Source organism: Podarcis cretensis (genome assembly GCF_951804945.1).
Source record: "Podarcis cretensis genome assembly, chromosome: 1".
Classification (NCBI taxonomy): Eukaryota; Metazoa; Chordata; class Lepidosauria; order Squamata; family Lacertidae; genus Podarcis; species Podarcis cretensis.
The window spans coordinates 36,516,461-36,537,190 of record NC_137170.1 but is presented as its reverse complement, the minus strand read 5'-3'; the positions used below and the strand labels follow the sequence as shown (position 1 = coordinate 36,537,190).

The 20,730-nt window shown below is 43.0% G+C and overlaps 1 protein-coding gene across 3 annotated transcripts in view; it reads left to right on the top strand.

Annotated features, from left to right (window-relative positions):
• The window catches only part of AKAP6 (A-kinase anchoring protein 6), a 251,417-nt gene that overhangs the window by 36,247 nt on the left and 194,440 nt on the right, over window positions 1-20,730 (top strand). For 2 of the 3 annotated variants that reach the window (XM_079954226.1, XM_079954225.1), the window contains exons 1-2: window positions 3,455-3,531; window positions 6,380-6,731. In XM_079954226.1, coding sequence (XP_079810352.1) covers window positions 3,482-3,531; window positions 6,380-6,731 — 402 coding nt within the window. In that variant the 5' untranslated portion in view covers window positions 3,455-3,481. Of the gene's footprint in view, window positions 1-3,454; window positions 3,532-6,379; window positions 6,732-20,730 lie in introns of those variants that run through there. The other variant, XM_079954227.1, reaches the window with a different exon arrangement.

Genomic DNA, 20,730 nt, shown 5'->3' with positions numbered 1-20,730 from the left:
TATTATTCAGTGAATGAGAATTCACTTGAATATAAAAATTAACAACCCACTCACCATGCCTCCTGTGTTTATGAATTCCACATCACTTGATATGCTTAAACTACTCTTAAAATGTTTAATATTCTGTATGTGATGGAATTTCCTCTTGAAACTGCATATGAAAATACATGGTATTTAATTTGCTTTTTACCCAGTTATCTTGCGGTGGTAGTGGTGTTCCTTTGTGTTTGGCTATAAATTACAGATAGATAATGTTGCACGCAACCCCAATCTCTGAGTGGTGTGAGATTCCTCGGGTTCCATGCGCTTGACAGGGGTTCAGTTTCCTTGGAATGAGGGACAATGGAGACTGTGTTGTCTTTAGGATATATGCTTTATTTACACATATATACAACCTGAGCCTAAGATGGAGGGGATAACAGCACTCACACCCCATAAGGTCTTGCTTCTCCCATAGTCCCAGCCTTTGAAGCAAACAGGAATCAAGCATGACTCTTCCTCTCTGGCTTCTGCTTGCCTCTCGCCCAGGTCTCTCACACAACTCTTTGGCTATTGTCCTTCTCACTACAACACTATAACAAAGTGTGTATTATTTAATTGAAATGGGGAAACGAAGTTTTATAAATAGCAGCAGATATAGCAACTGAAGAAGTGGTTTTTGTAGTGGAATGTACATGTCAATAAATAATATTCTGTACCTGTGGTAGATTGTTCTAAGGATCAACCGTATGACCGGGTTTGGATGTTCTTTCTTGGCTTCATCAACCATGGTTTATGAAGCCAGGAACAAGCATAGGGTTTGCCAGATCCTCCATCATCCCTCCCCACACTTCTCCTCATACACAATTCAATTTCAATTTCCTTTTACACTTGAATTACAGCAGAATTACACATCATGCCCAAACCAAACATAATAATTCAGACTTATTATCGTGGTTAGTTGAGCAAAGATGAAAACAGGGTGAGGTCTTCAACTTTTTTTTACTCCGTTTACCCATTGGAATTAATTAACATGACTAAGTTAGTCTGTTTCAGCAGGTCTGCTTTGAGTAAAACTTATTTGAAGACCACGCAGAGTACCCTGATTCAGGCCTAACAGTGACTCAGATTTATGTGCAAGTGAGGAATGCAGTTTCAAAGCCAGCATTTGAGTAAAGGAGGAAAAGGATGACAGACGAGTACCAAAGCCTGACAGTTATATCTGGCTTCATAAACTATGCCTTGTGAAGCTGGGAAATACCATCCAAGCCTGTATTTCTATATTCTGTATGTTGCATAATGACCTGGTTTGCATGTCATGCTAAGCCAAACCATGGGTTAATGTGAACGCATGGACTCTGGGAGAAGAGATCACGGCTGTTCCTCCCTCTCCTGTTGTTCTGGCTGCTGTGCTGACCCAAGCAATAGCTCAACTTAGCATCATGTTGTCCAAATCCAGTCTTGTGGTTTAGCTTTCTCCATACTAACCATGAGCTCATGGTTTGTCCAGGGGAGCTAAACCAGAAGCCTAGGTTCAGACGCCATGCTAAAGTAAACCATGGCTTAGCTCAGCAGCAGACTGACCAAGGAAGAACACAGTAACCATGGACTCATCTCTGGCAGCATGCGTGTTTGTGGCAAGCCATGGCTTGGCTTAGCGTGACATCGGAACCAGACCAATGTTTTGTTTTACCTAATAAAGAGATCGATTTTCTCATTCTCTCCCTCTTTTTATCAAAGTTAGCTGGTTTAGCTTCTTTATAGATTTTATAAAGAGGAAAAGAGATTAGTTGCATTGCAGCTGAATGAGGGATAGATGCGATCTGGACAAAAATAGTTTCCTCCAGCACCAGCTGTTACGTAACTTGATTTAAAATTCAGCAAGAGAGCGTGGTTAACGAAATACCTTTCCTCAGCCTTTATTTTTAAGATCTCTGGAATTGAAACTGAATTGCTTTCATGATAGGCAGATGGCTGCCTAATGAACGGAGGCTGGCTTTAACAATATGGGTCATTGGGGGGGAGGGAATTAAGATCTTATTAGGAAACACACTATCCTGGGGACACAACATTGATCGATACATGTCCCCTCTCTGTACCCTAACATGCTTAATGAGTTTTGTCTGTCATGAACCAATTACTGTTACTGATGGGTGCACTGATGGATTGCTGAGTCAGCATAATCTGAGGACCAAGTTCTGTGAGAAGCTCCGAAAGCTTATTGGCTTACGCACTAAGGGTGAGGCACAGATCTCAGACATTGCATAAAAGGCTTTGCATCTAGCTGCACAGAAAGCCAGGAGGAAAAAAGAGGCACAGATAAAGCAGTTATCATCTGTACCTTACGTTTGAACGGGATGTGTTTTTGTGAGCGTTGTATTAAAGGGACATTTGCCCAGCTGTTTCTTTCATTGTATTTGTGGTGTGCCCCTGTGGTGTGGGCATTCAGGCACTGCCAATGTTCCAGGTCAGCTCGGTAGGTGAATAGGCCAGCATGGAACAGCTGTGGCATGTTGCTATGCAGTAATCCTTTAATTCGATACTTCTGATACCAGAGACTCATGGATTGGACTGTGACCATCTGATACACAACTAAATATATGATAGATCATGAAGATCTAAAATGCTCTGTCAAGCTTATGTGTCCTCTAAGATGTAGAAGGAGAAATGTAGGGTTGCCATTGTTTGGAGCTTTTTTTAAATCAGCAAAAACAACACTGCCAACATGGTTTCCTGGACATTTTCGCCTGGACACTGCTTCTGACTGCAGTATTCCAGGTATGTCCAGGAAATTCGGAACATATGGCGACCCTAGGAAATGCCCACTTTTTCTTTTTCTTTACTTTCTTTTTCTTTTTTTACACTGGTTATATCACACCTCTAACTGTTTTGTTCACTTTTTAAACGTGCCATGTATTTATATCATGTATAATTCACTTCCAATGCAGCCTTATCATGCAGTTGCGATATGTGGAAATGCCTTACTACTGAGTGAGACAAATGGTGAATCAGTCGGCAGAGTTCTGACTCTGGAAACGCAGGCTCTCAACAGAGCAATATGGATCCTTAAATCCATTTAGCTGCAGGAGATAATAGTGCATTAGGAGACTACCAGAAATGGCTGAATTATCCTGTTGAGCGGTCACTTAGTTTATTAGGGCGGATAGCAGCTGGAACAGTCTGTAGCCTTGACCAAAACACTCTCTAGCTCAGACTAAAAATTTCCTAGCTGGATTTGTTAACCTTTTCTTTAAACCCTGTGGTGGCATTCTAGCTACTTTTCTGACTTCATCAGAGCAGTAAGGCTCTCGGCAAGTCCCCTGCCTTTCCCCCCACTTTGCCACGTGCATCAAGCTCATTTTGTTTTGGCTATCTTGCCTGCCTGGTTTATTGGTTGGTGTAGAGATGACACGACAGTTGCCTTGCTCTGCCAAGCAGAACGCTAGTGGACGAAGACAAGGACGGGGAGGAGGAGCCTGGCGTTCCTAGATTAGTAGGAAGAATGACAACCCGGGGAGGACACTGCCTGATGATGCCATTTCTCTTGGGAATGTGTGTGAGATCTTTGCTTTCCTTTTGTATCTAGGGAGCTGGATTAGGGCAGCTTTTTGTTCTTCTGGGAAACCATATAGTGAATTAGGTGCAATTATTCAGTGATTTCTACATGCCGCAAGCAAGTGTGAGCGGGGAGGGAACGGGGAGGGAAGGGCTGGAAAGCCCTGGCCTGGGATGTTTTGATTATGTTTGTAAGAAATTTGACAGTGTGGAAATGTGATAGACTTTCAGCCTTCGTGGGTGTGTGTGTGTGTGTGTGTGTGTGAGAGAGAGAGAGAGAGAGAGAGAGAGAGAATATGTAGTAACTGGCAGTGATTCATGGTGACTTTGTTATGGGTAACAGGAGAAAGGATTTGTCTTAATTTTAATAGCTGCCAGTATGACAGCGGTAGTATTAGTGCTGTGCAGACTCAAGAGTGCAATGAGAGGAAGCAGACCAGCAGTTTCTCATGCCAATGAGAGTCACCAGAATATCTTCCTCCAACATTCTCTTTTCAACCCCGGAGAGGTTTCTGTAATGTGTTTATACAGAAACATGCTCTAAAGGTGTATGTTAGTGGTTAAGTGTTATTTTCCTTGTTGAAACGCACATACAGTACACACAGAGAGGTGGGTGGAGAGAGAGAGAGAGAGAGAGAGAGAGAGAGAGAGAGAGAGAGAGAGATCAGCTTAGAGAGTTTCACAAGGAGTCGGTTTTATATACAACAGCCACTGGGCAAGTGCTGTGTGTTGTGCTTCCTGGGGTTGTACTAGATATTGATCAGTAGGAAGTAATTAGTTTGCCTGTGAGCGATGCTCAGATTGGCAATGGTGAATTTTGTGGGCCTAATCAGAATCCAGCATTCAGAATGTAATGCTGCTGAGAGTAGTTTAGGAACCATAATAGCATTCATAAAATTCATTGAAATGGCACAGTTAAGACTGGGTTCAAATAATAATTAAGATAGGTGTGTTTCTTTGTTCTCAAGTGGGGAAGGTTTTCTCAAATTACAAAATGGCACCATGCAACTGTGACACTCAGTGGGGACTATTTGGCTGCTATTGTCACCATTAGATGGGGCATTATGGCATATTTGTCAAAACCACATGTGCAACACAATCCTAGACATGTTTCCTTGTAAGTAAGCGCTGAGTGTGCTCAATGAAACTTTCTTGGAGTAGACGCATGTGTTTAGGATTGCATCCTTAGAGTTCAATCCTATGTATGTTTACACAGAAGTAAGTCCCACTGAATCCAATGAGAGTTACTCCTAAGAAAGTGTGTTTAATATTGCAACCATAAAGTACACCCACCCACACCAGTGTTTTGTGTTGGGAAGTGTTGCATTAGGAACATGTTAAACCTTTCCAGATTAGCAGTATTTAGCACAATAAAAAGTGCATATGTTTGCTGCCTGATTGTTGCACATGGCATGTTTCCTTTCCTTGAGGTTCAGCTTTTGTTGCTGTGTTGATTCCCCCGCCCCTAGCATGATGCAGTGTATCTTAGACTATTTTTAAAAACCTAACTTATTCCTCCACAAATGGTACTCATTGCCAAAATGTGGTTGCCCACATGTCAAAGATAGCAATATCAGTGATGTTCATGAGGATAAGCAATACACACCTATGCTTTTGCGAGATTTTTTTAAAAAGCGTTTGTGATTATTGCTATTTATGTATTTATTATGGCTATAAAGTGTTCATTGCAGCATAGAAGTGCTCAGGCAGCTAACCTTTAATAAAAGTGATAAGCAAGGCTATTGGATGAAACAAGGCTATTGTCTCTCCTAGCAGAACCCTGACATATTTATGTTTCTATTTCTAATTCTGTTTGCCATAAATTTATTTAGTGGTTTGAAGGCCCCCCCTCCCCTGCTTTCCACTGCTGAAGCATAAAACTACACTGATTATTTTTTTAAGGACCAGATAGAAACGTAGTCCATCACAGCAAGGCTATTCAACCCTCAGTCCCAAACATTTATGTGTTGACTGGATATTGCACAGCTGTCTTGGACTGGGAAGAAGAGGGGAGAGTAATCTGTATGACCTTTATCTATAGCTATCACTGGAGCTGTGTGCAAATGGCCCCATAAAATTCCCCACTGTATTTGTGGGCAGAAAAATTGGGATCCATTTCATTGAATTTCTTCAAAAGGGAAAATAAATTCTCCAATGTTTCTGCAGGGCTGGCGATCACCATTAGCAATGGCAGTACCAGAGGGGGTGTTTCCCCTCCTAAAATTTTCTTTCTTTTTTGCTATCAGACTGGCAGCCATTTCCCATCCCATTATACTCTTGGGGTTTTTTATTCTTTCACTTTTATCTTCCAAAGACAGCCTTGCATGTAACTCAACTTATGCTCAAGTTTTAATAAAACCTCAGTTTTCATCAACTCTACACGTCCCTTGCAAGTTTATGTGTCTTTTGGCTATGAAAGTGTGCTTGAAAATGTATAAACAATGAATACTGTAATATCAGAAACTGGAGGGTGGGGTGCTAATGGGAATTTCTAGTGGTCAGAGGCTGTATTGCTGTCTATAAATTCTCATGCCAACTTAAAACCAGCAGAAGCAGAATCAGTTATGGAAACCTACTTAATTTGCAAGGTTCATAGCAGCTATCCTCAGTGTTGAATTGGGGTTGTGTTTCTGCAGAATTTTAATTTAATTTAATTTTTTTAGCTTGCGGTGCACACGGGCTGCTTTTCATACTTTTGAGGCTAAGGTGGAACCCTTCCTGAGCTTAAGCAGATATATTATTAGCAATCCAAACTGATGTGCATTTTGGGTGGAGTGGGCAGAACACTTATAATCCAAGTTTTCACTTTTAAAACAATTGCCTTTCTTCTCTTTTGTATACACAGCAGGAAGAATTATGGTCTAGAGCTCCCGACATTAGCCATGGAAGTAGCACTTTCTCCCATCAGGTCTCAGGAACTGGATTCTGTAGCTGCAGATGCATCTCCCATGGTCATTAACATGACTCCCACCACCGAGCAAGATGGCGGAGAAGACGCCATGAAAGATATTGATTCCGGGCAACAGTATGAAAAGCCCCCTCCACTTCACACGGGAGCCGACTGGAAAATCGTTCTCCACTTGCCTGAGATTGAGACATGGCTGCGGATGACATCAGAAAGGGTCAGGGACCTGACTTACTCGGTGCAGCAGGACTCGGACAGCAAGCATGTGGATGTCCATTTGGTGCAGCTGAAAGTAAGCAGAAGTATTTTATCTCTACATGTTACCTGTGAGGGAGAAGGTACCACTAGGCATGGGGGAGGGATTTGGTTCAGGTCACCTTGAAATGTGAGTTTACCCCAGTTCACAAATTTCAAACAACAATATGCGAGCCAAAGCACGGCTATCCTTCAAAATTCACATCTCTCTGAATTTTGCAACGCGGGGTGTAATGTGTACACAAATGCATCTGCTGAGGTAAAGCAGGCATATAGATGCATGTAGTAGTGAAAGCAAATGCATTATAAGAGGGAAATGTAATGGATTGGCTGGATCCAAAGGAGTGTTGGGAGACACCAGCTGAGGACCCCCTCAAGGGACCCCGCAGGGGAAGACGGCTCAGAGCCAGGAGTTTGGTGGTGGGATGATGATACATGATCAGAGGGAGAAGAGAGAACGGACTGGGGCGAGGAGGTGTCAGAAGCTAAAGAGGCAACGGGGTTTAGTGAGAAGGAAGAGGCTGTGCCAAGAGCAGTTCAGATTCTGAGGCAGAAGCAGAGAGGGGTCAAGAGGTAGAGATGAGGCAGGCTGCTGAAGAAGCCAGGGAATCTCCCCTTCCTGCTGTGGCTAGCTCCCCTCCCTCCCTGGTCTCCCAGAACACACAGAGAAATGGAGAGGGCAGAGCAAAGAGAGGCAGGAAGCCAGAATCTTAGGCTACTAGGGAAGGAACTGGCAGAGGAGCCTTAGGGAGCGGTGGGAAGGTGGGGACCTTCAGTCCTCACAACTGCCTCATTGGGGCAAGACCTACTGGGAAGAGCTGCTGTGATCACTGGGCCTGCACTGGTTTGGTTTCTGTGAATGAAGAGTTAACATCACTGACACTGGGTTCTCACCTGCCCTTGACTCTTGCTTCGGACAGGAAAATATGCTAAGCAAAAATTTGTCAAAATTGTCAATAAAATGTGTATATCGGGAGAAATCCTAATTAAAATGCTAATGAATTTTCATGAGGACATGTGTGGTGGCACATGTGATGTATAGAGCCATCCTCGTGCCACCAGTATTACTGCTGCTTACCTGGACAGGGCTGGGACAGGACCATGTGGATGCACCAGAAGGACTAATCCAGCATTCCTGCTGAAACACCTGAGCAGCTCGGGTCTCACTCTTGCCCTGTACTGTCCCATACCAGCCCAACCTAAAGAAGTGGCTGCGATGCTAGTGTCATGAGGCAGGGCCATGATTCCACCCCACCTGTATGCCTCATTACCTAGCTTCTGCATTACCCTTCTTGCTGTTCTTCCCATGTAACTCGAGTTTGAATTCTGATGGATTTGGCCCTTCTGCTTGTACATACCAGGCTCAGCGCTGACAGGCTCTAATATGGGAAAGGGCAGATAAAAACTGTGATAGTGATTAGAAAATTTGATTAAGGGTGTTTATGTCCTCGAAAGAAAGAAAGAAAGAGAAGAAACTGCTCATCATTTGGAAACATTTTTAATCAGCCTTCCTCGGTCTTTTACTGACTGATAGTTTGTAGAAGTGGATTTAGGGCAGGTTCCCTCATACCAGGGCCAAGGGGGTGCTTCCCCATCTCCTTCCCAAGGCCTAGTAAGCGATTGCTTCAGGAAGGAGGTGCAAGGGTCCTGGCAGGGTGCTGGAATCCTCCCACCTCCTTCCCAAAACCCAGTTAGTGCTTGCCCAGCTTTGGGAAGGAGGTGGGACCTCTAGAACCCTACCAGAGAGCATTAAATTTTGGCCTTGCACATGGCACCATATAACCAAGGTCTGCCCTGATAGTCTGGCATCTGAGCGTATGTACAGCAAGAGTTCCAGAACAAATAATTTTGCTACCTGGGGTGAAGGACCAGGTGGTGCCCCTTTCACATTCCAGAAGACCGCACAGGCAGTTGAGTCTTGAAAAAGGATTAGACAAATTCAGGAAAGAAAAGGCTACCAGCCACAATGGCCATGTTTTACCTGAACTGAATAACAGTTGCTGGGAATCACAGGTGGGCAGAGAGCACGCAGTCTTGCAGGCCTCCCACAGGCACCAGGTTTGCCACTGTGAGAACCAGATGCTGGATTAGATGGGCCACTGACTTGATCCAGCAGGCTTATCTTATGCCATACAGCTGTTCCTGGGGCCCCTAATCAGGCTTCCTGCCTCAGGTGTGGTGGAGGAACATGATCCTATCATAAGTGTTGAAGAAAGGCTCAACTGCCTGTCCAGTCTGCTGGCCGTCCAAGTTGCTGCCCATCCCTTGCCATCTGTGGGAGTGATTTCCATAGTTTACCTATGGACAGTGCAAAGAAGTATTTTCTTTTATTTGTCCTGAATCTTCCAACACTTAGCTTCATTGGATGTCCATGAGTCCTGGTATTATGAGAGAGGGAGAAATACTTTTCTCTTGTCTACTTTCTCCATGCTATGCATAATCTTACAAACTTCTGCCACGTGACCTAAAAAGTTCCAAATGCTGCAACCCTCCTTCATAGTGAAGTTGCTCCAGCCTCTTCATCATTGTGGGTGCCCTTTGCTGAACCTCTTCGAACTGGTTCTGAGGTGTCAACAGATGGGAATGGTGGAGGTGGTAGAGCAGGGGTCAGCAAACTTTTTCAGCAGGGGGCCAGTCCACTGTCCCTCACACCTTGTGGCGGGGCGGACTATATGTTGGGGGGGGGAATGAACAAATTCCTATACCCCACAAATAACCCAGAGATGCATTTTAAATAAAAGGGAACATTCTACTCATGTAAAAACACGCTGATTCCTAGACAGTCTGCAGGCCAGATTTAGAAGGCAATTGGGCCGGATCTAGCCCCTGGGCCTTAGGTTGCCTACCCATGCGGTAGAGGCTCAAGAGGAACAGTTGAGGAAATGGGCTGCCCCTAGCATCTGTTTCCTGACGTGGTTTCTTACCCTGCCTAATGGTCAGTCCGGTTCTGTACAGCAAAATGACACAATAAATAAATAAGCACTACCATTTTTTTTTAAAGGCTTAGAACTCTGACATGAGTACATAATACACTTCGTTACGGGAACAGATAATGGATTCGGTAACTGGTCATAATTATAGAAATGGTTTTCCTCAGAACAACCACTTCTGTGTGAGTAAATGCTTTGCACAGAAAGCAACCTGCAGACAAATGATTGGTATTCATCTCACACACCTTCCTAATGTTGTGAAGACAGTCTGCCACCTCTGCTTTACAAGCTTTCCGTGATGTGCATGAGCTTCTTTGGAGAATTCAATAGACAGACATATATGTAAATCTCAATTTACATGTGGCTCTGCTTTCCGACCCAAAGCGAAGCAGCTATGCTTGGTTTTCTGTTTGTTTACATAATTAAATAGAATATGGTTCACCTCCCAGTTTTTCAAGCATCCCACTTATTTTGTTTAAAAAATGAATCATACTTTTCCTATGAAAGAAGACATCTTCACACAAAAGGTTTTAAAATGTGCACTGTGAGAAATAGGAAGATAAAAGGCCAGCATAAGGTACCAATAATCACCAGTTGCAAGTAGAAGACCCATTTCCCAGCTCTCACCCTCTTTTTTTTTTTTTTTTTTTTTTGGAAGAAGTAGTGAGAGGTTGTTCAGCATCCCGTTACAACAGCTGTTTTTCAATTATGTAACAATGTTTGGAGTCCACTGGATATTTATGGTTTACTTTCATTCCAGTTGAAGTGAATAACTGCAGCTAAGCTCTTGAGCAGGCTCATTGATTTTAATGGCATTTCCCAACTTCATTTAGGATGGTAATTTTTTTATTTCTTAACTGGTGGATACAATTGGCCAGTTGTTACTACCTTAATTCCTAGTGGCATGGTTGTTACTCTGTATGTGTGTAAGCTCTGTGGACATAGGCACAGTCAATGTATGAAGGTCCGGGGCGTGTACAGTGGGCATGATCCTGCTTCATCTCCACATGTTCATTGTGTACAGTTGAAGAACCATGTGAGAAAAGCTTCTGAGATGCCCTCTCCCTCCCTCTTAACACAAGGACTAGGGGCCATTCGATGAAGCAGGATGTTGAAATATTAAGGACAGACAAAAGAAAGTACTTCTTCACACAACACAGCGTTAAACTGTGGCATTTTCTCCCACAAGATATAGTTTTCATAGAAGCAAAACAGTAAAAGAGTCATTATATCTCTGCCTAATAGCTGGACTATTTTATATACCCTGAGAATTCCTCTGTGAACTTTAGAGAAATAAAAGAAGATAAGCATCCCTGCAGGGAGCTTTGACAATAATTTGTCCAATTATATATTACTTTACAAAGAAAATGAAATGGGGAATTTAATTTTTAGTACTTGTTTTTGAGAGCTCCCTTGCGTGCCATGTTGCCTTCTTACCAGTGATGTGTAAGTACTAATGACCTATTTTTACTGTAGGCAACTTGGATCAGGCAAAGCAATAGAGAAATCCTGTAAATCTAGAAGTCCTCATAGATGACTAGAACTAGAAAACATTTGGTATTCAAGCTTTGTTGGGATTTGAAGAGATCCTCAAACTTAAAAGAGTCAGACTGAAGTCTCTACCCCAGCTCTCTTGTTAACACAGTCTCCCTCAGATTAAAATCAACAATATAATTTTGATGAGATTTAATTGGGGGGGCGGGATGTTGGTGCTGATAGTTTTGTGTCAGCAAATTCCGACAAAATACAAAGAGCAATTACTTCAACATTCCAAACAGCCATTAACAGCCCATATTAGACGGGTTAATTAACTTGCACAGTGTTTTAATATAGCAACAAAATGTTCACCATACTTGGAGGTTGTTGCACCCAGAAAACAGTTGTGTTACACAATTAGAGCATGAGAAATTGTTTGCTCTCCTCAAAGATATGGGTTGCAGAAATAGTGACACCTGGGTAATGATGCACTGCTATTCAACATTTGCAAAGGATTGCAATAGCTTCTGTTAAACTGTTCCATACCATAGAAAGTGCTATAGATGTTGTGCAGAACACAGAAATGAATGTAACTGTATAGTTCCTGCCTTGCTATACTTCTTGGGTGTAAAGTGAAGTCAGACCACTGCAATGCTGTGAATGTAACCATACATACCAGGGATGATTTTGGCACTCACAAGGAAAGGGGAAAAGGGAGCATAGTCCTAGCTGAAAGAAAATTCGTTCTGTACTGCATGACAAACAGGGTTTTCTTTTTGTACTGAATAGAATTTAGGGAGGTGAGGGCAGAGAATGGAAAAAGCTACTTGCATACACAGCCATGTGTGCATATAAATATATTAATGTATATGCTGCATAGCTAGCTAGTTATGAGATGAAACTTTCAATCCTATGCTTACTTACCTGCAAGTAAGTCCCATCCCATTAAACATATGCAGTGCTTTTTTTTGGGGGGGGGGGGACAACGCAGGGGGACACATACCCCTAATCATTTTGTGAATCCTTGTACTTTTGCCCATTTACTGTACTTATTTTCCCCGATTTGAACTATAAAATGGTAATTTTCTTGATTCAAAATAAGAGTGCCCCTAAACATTTTTTTAGGTGGGGAAAGCACTGAACATATGGGTGAGCATTTATAGGATTGAGCTGTTGGAAAGCTAACATTTAAGCAGTGAGGGATATGATCAGTGTATCTTCACAGTGCTTCTTGCACATTAGACAGCGGGGAAAGGAGCAGTTGAACAGAGTCCAAGCACATTCTGTACTCACCTAACAGATAGGAAGCCCCTGCATAACCTTTGAAAAAAGTCATCTTTTCCAAATCCATTTTGTTCATTGCAGCGTTCCCCGGTCCCATACCACTGCTGGTTGTTCACTGCCCTCGCATTCCATTGTACCAGGACTACACATCCTACAGTGGTGCCCCGCAAGACGAATGCCTCGCAAGACGAAAAACCTGCTAGACGAAAGGGTTTTCCGTTTTTCGAGGCGCTCCGCAAGACAAATTTCCCTATGGGCTTGCTTCGCAAGACGAAAACGTCTTGCGAGTCTTGTGAGTTTTTCCCCTTTCCCCCCTTTTTCTCAGCCGCTAAGTCGCTAATAGCCACTTAGCCGCTAAGCCGCTAATAGCCGCTAAGCCGCTAATAGGGATGCTTCGCAAGACGAAAAAACCGCTAGACGAAGAGACTCGCGGAACGGATTATTTTTGTCTTGCGAGGCACCACTGTACTTATTTGTTTCTCAGATCTAGAGTCCTGTTGCTAATTTAAATACTTGCCCAGGGACTCTTCACCATCAGACCATAAACCCAATGACACTCCCTGTTTCTGCCAGAAATAAAAAAAACACATGCACTCTGTTAATTCTCTCTCCCCACCCCAGGTATTTTTGAGGCATCATTAGATGGTTACTATCCTCCAGTGAAACTTCATGTTGCTCCACATATAGAGAAATGGGCACCAGTGGATCTGCCATAGGTTGCTTTCTGGTGGTAAAGTTTTTGCCAGATTGGGACACCCAGTCATAGAAGGGGTAATGTCACATTATGTGTTTCAGGGGGTGTTTCAGGGGGCATTCCCTCACAACAGTCTGAATCCCTCAGTGAATAAAGGAAAATCTAGCCTGCATTCCTTACTAACACAACATGATCCACTTCTGTTCAGAAGTAAGCTGTACTGAGTGCAAAGGGACTTTTCCCACGCAAATGTGTTCGTTCCTCCTTGCACACTTCACAACTTTGTCTCTTGCAATCAGGGGTCTGGGCTGCTGGAGAACATGGAGGCTAGTGACACACATTGAAACAAGAGTGAGCAGCAAAGCTTTTGGAGAAGTAGGGAGAGAAGATGGGGCTTTGGGCTTGGTGTGCCAGCACCTAAGTCTCAGGCACTCCTGTTTGAAAGTAAGCTGCATTGAGTGCAAAGGGATTTGCAGGTAAATCCACCTGGAAAGGAGAGAAAGTTGCACCCAGAAATGAACAGAAGAAACGATGAAAAAGGAATGAGGTGAGCACGGGCAGTGGCGTACAGTGTTTTTTTAATGAGACAAGGAAAAAACGGAATAAGCAAAAAACTGTGATATATGAAATGCACATTGCATGTCACAGTGCAATGTAATCATTTTAGGAAACCTTTTTTCATTATTATTGGTTAGGCAAAAATCTGGTTTTAGTTTAGTTTCAGGAAAGCTAAGATGAAAACCCAGACGGTGGTAACGTCACATGGGTTATACCCCCCAAATACAGTGTCAGGCAACCTGCAAGGTGGTTTTTGAGACTGTGCAGCTAAGCCCACATTGCCTGTGCTGAATGTGCAAATTTGTTTTAGCACTCTGTTTCACCCTGTTTGCAGACCTGCATGCAGCACTCTCCTGTTCTACAGTTCCTGTTGTGCAAGGTTGCGAATTTTCACGGGAGGCTTTGATCCAGCAAGCCAGATGCATAATTTTCTAGTAAGACAAATTGAGAGAGGCTTGTCCAGAGTTGCCAAGCAGGTATCTGACAGGGGAGGAAGCCAGATACAGAGTTGTTAAATTTGAAGAGTTTCAGGCATAAGCCTCAGTATCACCTCTGGAAGGCAAGTCTGAAATCTGATCTGCTTGGCTGGCAGCTCTGTCCTAGACTGCAGGGGAGTCCGAGTCCAAAGCTATCAAGTGAGCAAAGTGAAGCTGAGTCCTGCCAAGTGAGGGTGACACTGCACTTTTAATTGCTACATGCAGCAACTGGATTTGAATGCATGGGGAAGGGATCGCCCTGGAATGTGGAGCCTGCTTCAAGCTCTTGTTCAGACATTGCCATTGCAGCAACTCCTCCTCCTCAGGCCAACAGCAACTTGTGAATTAATCTAGAAGTTTGCAAACTAGTGATTAAGAGCTTGATCCTGGAACTCTCTGGTCTGAATCTCATCTCAGCCACGAATTAACTAAGTGGAAAATGCAGGAAATGGCTTTTAAAAAAATAGAAGGGCAGAGTAAATAGCTGCTTCAGGGGGCGGGGCAATTTTGGCAGAAAACCTGCATAGGGGTAAGGGGCAATACCTTGTCCTCCTGTGCTGCAGCCCTGATTCAGATCATGGCTCTCCTTTCCAGTCTTTAACTGGAAAGATGGTCACATGAGAAATGTATTGTCTAGTTCCAGCCATAGTAGGATCTTCAAGAACTGCCATCTAGGCACTAGCCAGACCCACCTAGCTTCAGCAATGTTGGTATGGCATGTGCCTTCACACCTTCTGACCTTAAATGCAATTGGCCTACAGCCACCCCTGCAGTTATCACTCAAAATACGTGTAGCTATGCCATACTGATGCTGCTGGATGAGAACATGGGAAGTTGGGCTGCTGCAGATGCAGTTTTCAAACAGAGAGTGCTCTCAGACACTGCTGTTGTGAGATGTTTAGGTAAAGGGTACAGGGACCCCTGACCATTAGGTCCAGTTGTGGCCAACTCTGGGGTTGCGGCGCTCATCTCACTTTTTTGGCCGAGGGAGCCGGCGTACAGTTTCCGGGTCATGTGGCCAGCATGACTAAGCCGCTTCTGGAGAACCAGAGCAGTGCACGGAAACGCAGTTTACCTTCCCGCCAGAGCGGTACCTATTTATCTACTTGAACTTTGACGTGCTTTCGAACTGCTAGGTTGGGAGGAGCAGGTACCGAGCAATGGGAGCTCACCCTGTCACGGGGATTCGAACCACCAACCTTCTGATCGGCAAGTCCTAGGCTCTGTGGTTTAACCAACAGCGCCACCCGCGTCCCTTGTGAGATGTCTAGTGGCCAGCAAATGCAGTGGAGGAGGGAAAGCAATGGCCGTGTTTACATTATAACCTTTAAAACATATTAGGAGCACATTACAGTGGTACCTTGGTTTTCAAATGTCTCTGTTGACGAATATTTCGGTTTTCAAATGCCGTAAACCCAGAAGTAAATGCTTCGGTTTTCAAACACGCCTCGGAAGTCGAACATGCTACATGGCATTTTTTCAGTTTTTGAATGTTTCAGAACTTGAACTGTCTTCCAGAATGGATTATGTTCGAAAACTAAGGTTTTCAGGGCATTTTTTGAGGTGGAGAAATGTGCTTTGAGTATGCTTCAAAGGTATGGTCTGTAAGCAGCCAACCTCATTGCATCAGGCTGACTCACTAGTTTCTTTTTGGAATTTGTGTTTAGACAGCCAGTTAGCCTTACGTGATCTAAAATGCTTTTGTTTCCCATCAGCATTTCCACCTATTTTGTGACTGATTCAGTACCATTGTTCTCAGTGACATAGTCTCAGGGTCTGAAGGGCCAGAGAACAAGTATATAATTTGCATGTGGAACAACATCGGCATCTGTGAAAATGTTGTAATGGTGTGAAATGTGGGACCTCCATTCTCCAAAGGCGATGCATGCAAGTAGTAGCAGAAATGATGTATTCCGATGGTGAAGTCAAGTGATTGCTGGCAGAGCACATGCTTTAGATAAATAGCAAGAGTAGAGCGCCTTCAGCCTGTGGGCCAAATAAGTTCACCAGACCATTTTGAGCTAACCACACCCATATTTCCCTGTTTGACACTATATATGACATCAGGTATGAGAAACTCAAAGCTGTGGCTTGAAACTTTAAGCTGTAGCTAAATTTGGCTGTAGAGTAATTGTGTTTCAGATCAGAGAGTGTGAAGGCACCTGATATACTAATCTTGTTGAAACTAAGTTGGTCTGGAGATGCAAAGGATGAATTTGGAGTGCACTTTGTCTAAGCAACTTTGTGTGTTCCTAAATATAGTTTTAAACAATGTGTGGTTCGCTGATAAGCTTGTCAAATGTGCTAAGAAATAAATAGATTGCTGTGGGAGGTATCCAGCCAAGTAGTTCCATTGACACAATGACTTCCAGCTGCTCAGTGGAATTTCCCATACCCTTCCTCTCACTGCCTGTCCCCTAAATCTGCTCTGGGTGTACCCCTTACCCCCCCCCCGAGCAAATATGAAGAGGTATCAGGGGTGCGTGAGAAGAGGAGGGAGTAGACGTTTTGTTGTGCAAATGGAAACCTTTACCTTCTCAAAACTACTTGGTTGTATACTGCCCTGTGTTTCCCAGTGTGGTAATCACTTTTAGTTTTTGCCCACTATCCATAACTATGATTGCTGATTTCATTATACGTCCACTTTGGAAATGTTTCATTAGTAGCATATGTCTGTAAGCTCAAATCAATAAATATGTCATTTATTATGTCATTGGGAGCTACATTTTAAAGAAAATCACGAAGCCATGCCAACTCTCCCTCCCACTTTGCTTAAATTAATAGTTGCTATTTTTGCCATCTTTCTCCGGTTTTCCATTCCTTTGTGCAGCCTGGTAGCATAACTAACATTTTTGTCTTTTTACACAACAGTTATCCTAGTACTAGTTAATGTTGCCCTAGTTAATCTTTGTGGGTGTTCAAAGTCACAGTATACTCATATATACCCAAATGCACATGGTATATTTTATCTTTCTCCTCCCATAGGCTAATCTAGTTTCCTCAATGGCTTCGAAATCTTAGCCAGCAGTTGAGCTTTTAAGATTAAGGCAGGGATAAATAAGGAAAGTATTCGTGGGCAGATAATCCTTTTTGAGGATGCAAACACTTGTGGCTGAGTGATTACGTACAATGTACTGACATGTACAATACAGGAAACAAAGTTTTTAATGTTACCTGTATTGGGAATAATCTTTTTTTCCACCTTTCTTTCCACCACCTTAGATGTATGAGGAATAATGTCTCTTTTAAAAACTACTTCTGCTATGCCCTATTTTTGGACTGTTCTCCAAAAGTTCTGGTTTGCTTTTTAATAAATGTAAATGCATTCAGTTTACACTTTTCCTCTCACCTATTTCTAAATTATGCAGACAGGGAAATTCCTTGGGTCATGGAAAGGTCTTTAAAAAATTTATCTTTTGCCTATGAAACTCTAAAGCAGGCATGGAGAACCTCTGAAAATAAGTTGTTGGACCACAGCTCACCAACTGTTGGCCTTGCTGGGTTGAGGCTAGTGGGAGTTGGAACAACGACTGGAGGACTGCAGTCCATCCTTCCCTCTGTGAAGCACCATGTCCACTGATGGACTTTCAAGAGCAAAGTGCTCCTGGCTGATTAACCAAAGTGTTATCATTCCTTTATAGCAGGCACCTCCAACCTGGTTACCCCAAGATGTTGTTGGGCTGTAACTCCCATAATCTCTGACTATGAATGTTAAAAGTAATAACACATATTTTTAAAAGTAATAATAAATAATAAATGATAAAATGATCATTTGTAGCCAAGTGTAATGTTGCACAGCTGACCCCATGAAGAGAAAGATGCTGTGGTCTTTACTGCTGCCCCATCATCTACTGCTCCTCTCTGCATTGTCATATGGGGCCCCTCTAAGATCTTAAGTCTTTGTCTTCATCCTCAAGGCCCAATTCTAGCTGTACCACTGTCTCCTGCATGCAGTTGTCACAGTGAACCAATAATTTATACCCTTGAAATAAAAGGTCTTTGGCTTTTGATATTGCACGTTCTCCTGCTTTTTCCTTATTTTTCACTTTCCTAGTGTTTAAATAACACTTGAGTGTGCAGAGTTTTTAATTGCGCTTCCCTATTTTCTCTTTCCATTTTTCGGCGGCCAAAAGGTACCACCTTCATTTTGTGATGCCATGCTGAAAATGCCGTGATGCCCTAGTGAGCTAGTGTAGAACTCTTTGCCACAAGCAGCTATTTAAAGCTTGCCTTTGATGTGCACATTTCTCGACTCTTGATACTTCCTCAAGCCAATTCTCGCCTGCCTCCTCTTCTCATCTGAGTTTGACCTTTACCAGCGTACGGTGTCTTTGATGCCGATGACTTTCTCTCCATCTCTGCTGACTGGGCTGCTTCACAGAGCAGGTCCTCCCTCCTCCTGTTGGGCCTGTGCCACCTATTGAGGGAAGAACAGTGGGGAGGATGAATGCTGGGAAGAAAATTTGCTGCAGTGGGAGTGGATGGGAGCAGAAAAAAACAGCCAAGCACAACAGAAAGCGCAGGCTGAGAGGACGTATCATGTTATGCCTCTTCTAGCTCGCTGGTCGGGTGCATGCCAGAATGCAGCAAAATAATGACATGCCTATCCAAACTGCAGAACACCTTTCAGTGTTCCTATTGTTCAAAACCCAAAGCAGTGGGTTTAACCCTATAAATCTTGTCTGCCAGGGATCAGGACTTAAATTCCTCTTCACTGATGATGGAGGCTGAAATATACTCAGAGTTGAGAGTGGATTTCAGGCTCTTTATTCAGCTCATAGTAGTGAGGAGGAATAAAAGTCCCCTCAACGTATCTGCTTTATATACATTATTTACACGATGGGCTGCACGTGATTGGCTAATTCCGGAATTCTCCTGTAGACCAATCAGGTTGTGGATTCACTTCCTTCTGGAGCCGGATTGGGTGGCTCCTGCAGACCAATCATACTGCTGCATTGTTCTAGGACCAATCAGACTTCTGCATTTTGGATCCTATTCAACTCAGTACATAACAGAGGCAAAGACAAAACCTGAAAGAGAAGGGTGTGTGGGGCCAGGCCCACACGTGCTCCCATCAGATGAACCTGTGGGGCTGGTTTGTGTGTCCCCCACTCACAGTGTAACACGTGAACAAGCCTTTTTGTGTTTGCACAATGGTGCAAATGATGATGATGTTATTTATATGCCATCCATCTGACTGAGTTTCCCCAGCCACTCTGGCTGGCTCCCAACAAAAATTTTAAAACACAATGAAACATCAACCATTAAAAACTTCCCTGAAGACAGCCTTCAGGTGTCTATATATCAAAGTCAGGTGTTTATTTCCTTGACATCTGATAGGAGAGCGTTCCACAGGGAGAGCAGCACTACCGAGAAGGCCCTCTGCCTGGTTCCCTGTGACCTCATTTCCCGCAATGAGGGAACTGCCAGAAGGCCTTCAGTGCTGGACCTCAGTGTCTGGGCTGAATGACAGGGGTGGAGACACTCCTTCAGGTATACAGGGCTGAAGCCGTTTAGGGCTTTAAAGTTCAGCACCAACACTTTGAACACTTTAAGGCAAACAGCTTAATGAGATTTTTCATTTGGAATGAACCAGCTGCTATTGCCTTTTTGTCTCTCTCTACCTTAAAACTATTGATTTCTTGAGAAACCTTAAATTGGAACACAATTGCTTTTGCAGTACTATGCTGGAGATATCTGAAAATCTCAGAAAGCATATAGGCAGGGTCAGGTCTTTTTTACCTGCCTGGAACTCACTGGAACTCAGTTCTGACACCTCTCAGGTGAGCACCATTGCCATTATAAGAGAACGAGGGAGATGTTCCTGGTGAGTTCTCTCACCTCTTTTTCTAGAAAAACTTGCATTAGCCTAGCTCTTTTATAGATATAGGCTGACAGTCGCCACTGAGAGGACTTCATTTTCCCCTCAAGGCGATTGCAGCACTCCATAGCACCACAAGATGGCCTAAGAGTCCAGTCAAGTTATTAATCTAATTCATTGGTTTGTTATTTCTATTTTGTTTTATTGATGTAAGTATATTGATGGTGCTGTGTTGTTCACCTCCTTGATATTTTTTAAAATACTTGATGTTATAGAAATATTTTCAAATAAAATATAGCTCAGCGTATTAGATAATGCATTACATTTACTACCGCTCCATCTCTCTCCCCCCCCCCCCAATTTCTCAGTACTTTCAGCAGTTGCTCTGAGTGCCGCTGTTATATCATGCAAAATAGCTCTTCCTTTAGACTTTGGTATTTTTTTGGTAATGAGTATATAGCAGACGTTTATGGACAAGTGATCCCAGTAAATAATCCTTTGTCCCCTATGGGCCCTGAAACTGGCTTAGTGAAGTTTTAGCAACAGGCAAAGAGTGTTGAAAAGGAAGCAGTGTAAGAATTTGGGGCAGAGACCAGATGCTACTTTTATTTAAGTATTTTTTTAAAAAAATAATAATATTTATTACTTTTAAAACTTACAAAAAAGAAAAAGAAGAAAAAAAGACAAAAAGAAAAAAAACAAGAAAGGAAAAAAACAATACAATACAATATATAAACAATACAAAACACAACATTAACACATTGACCTAAACAAAACAAAACAAAAACAATTTAAAA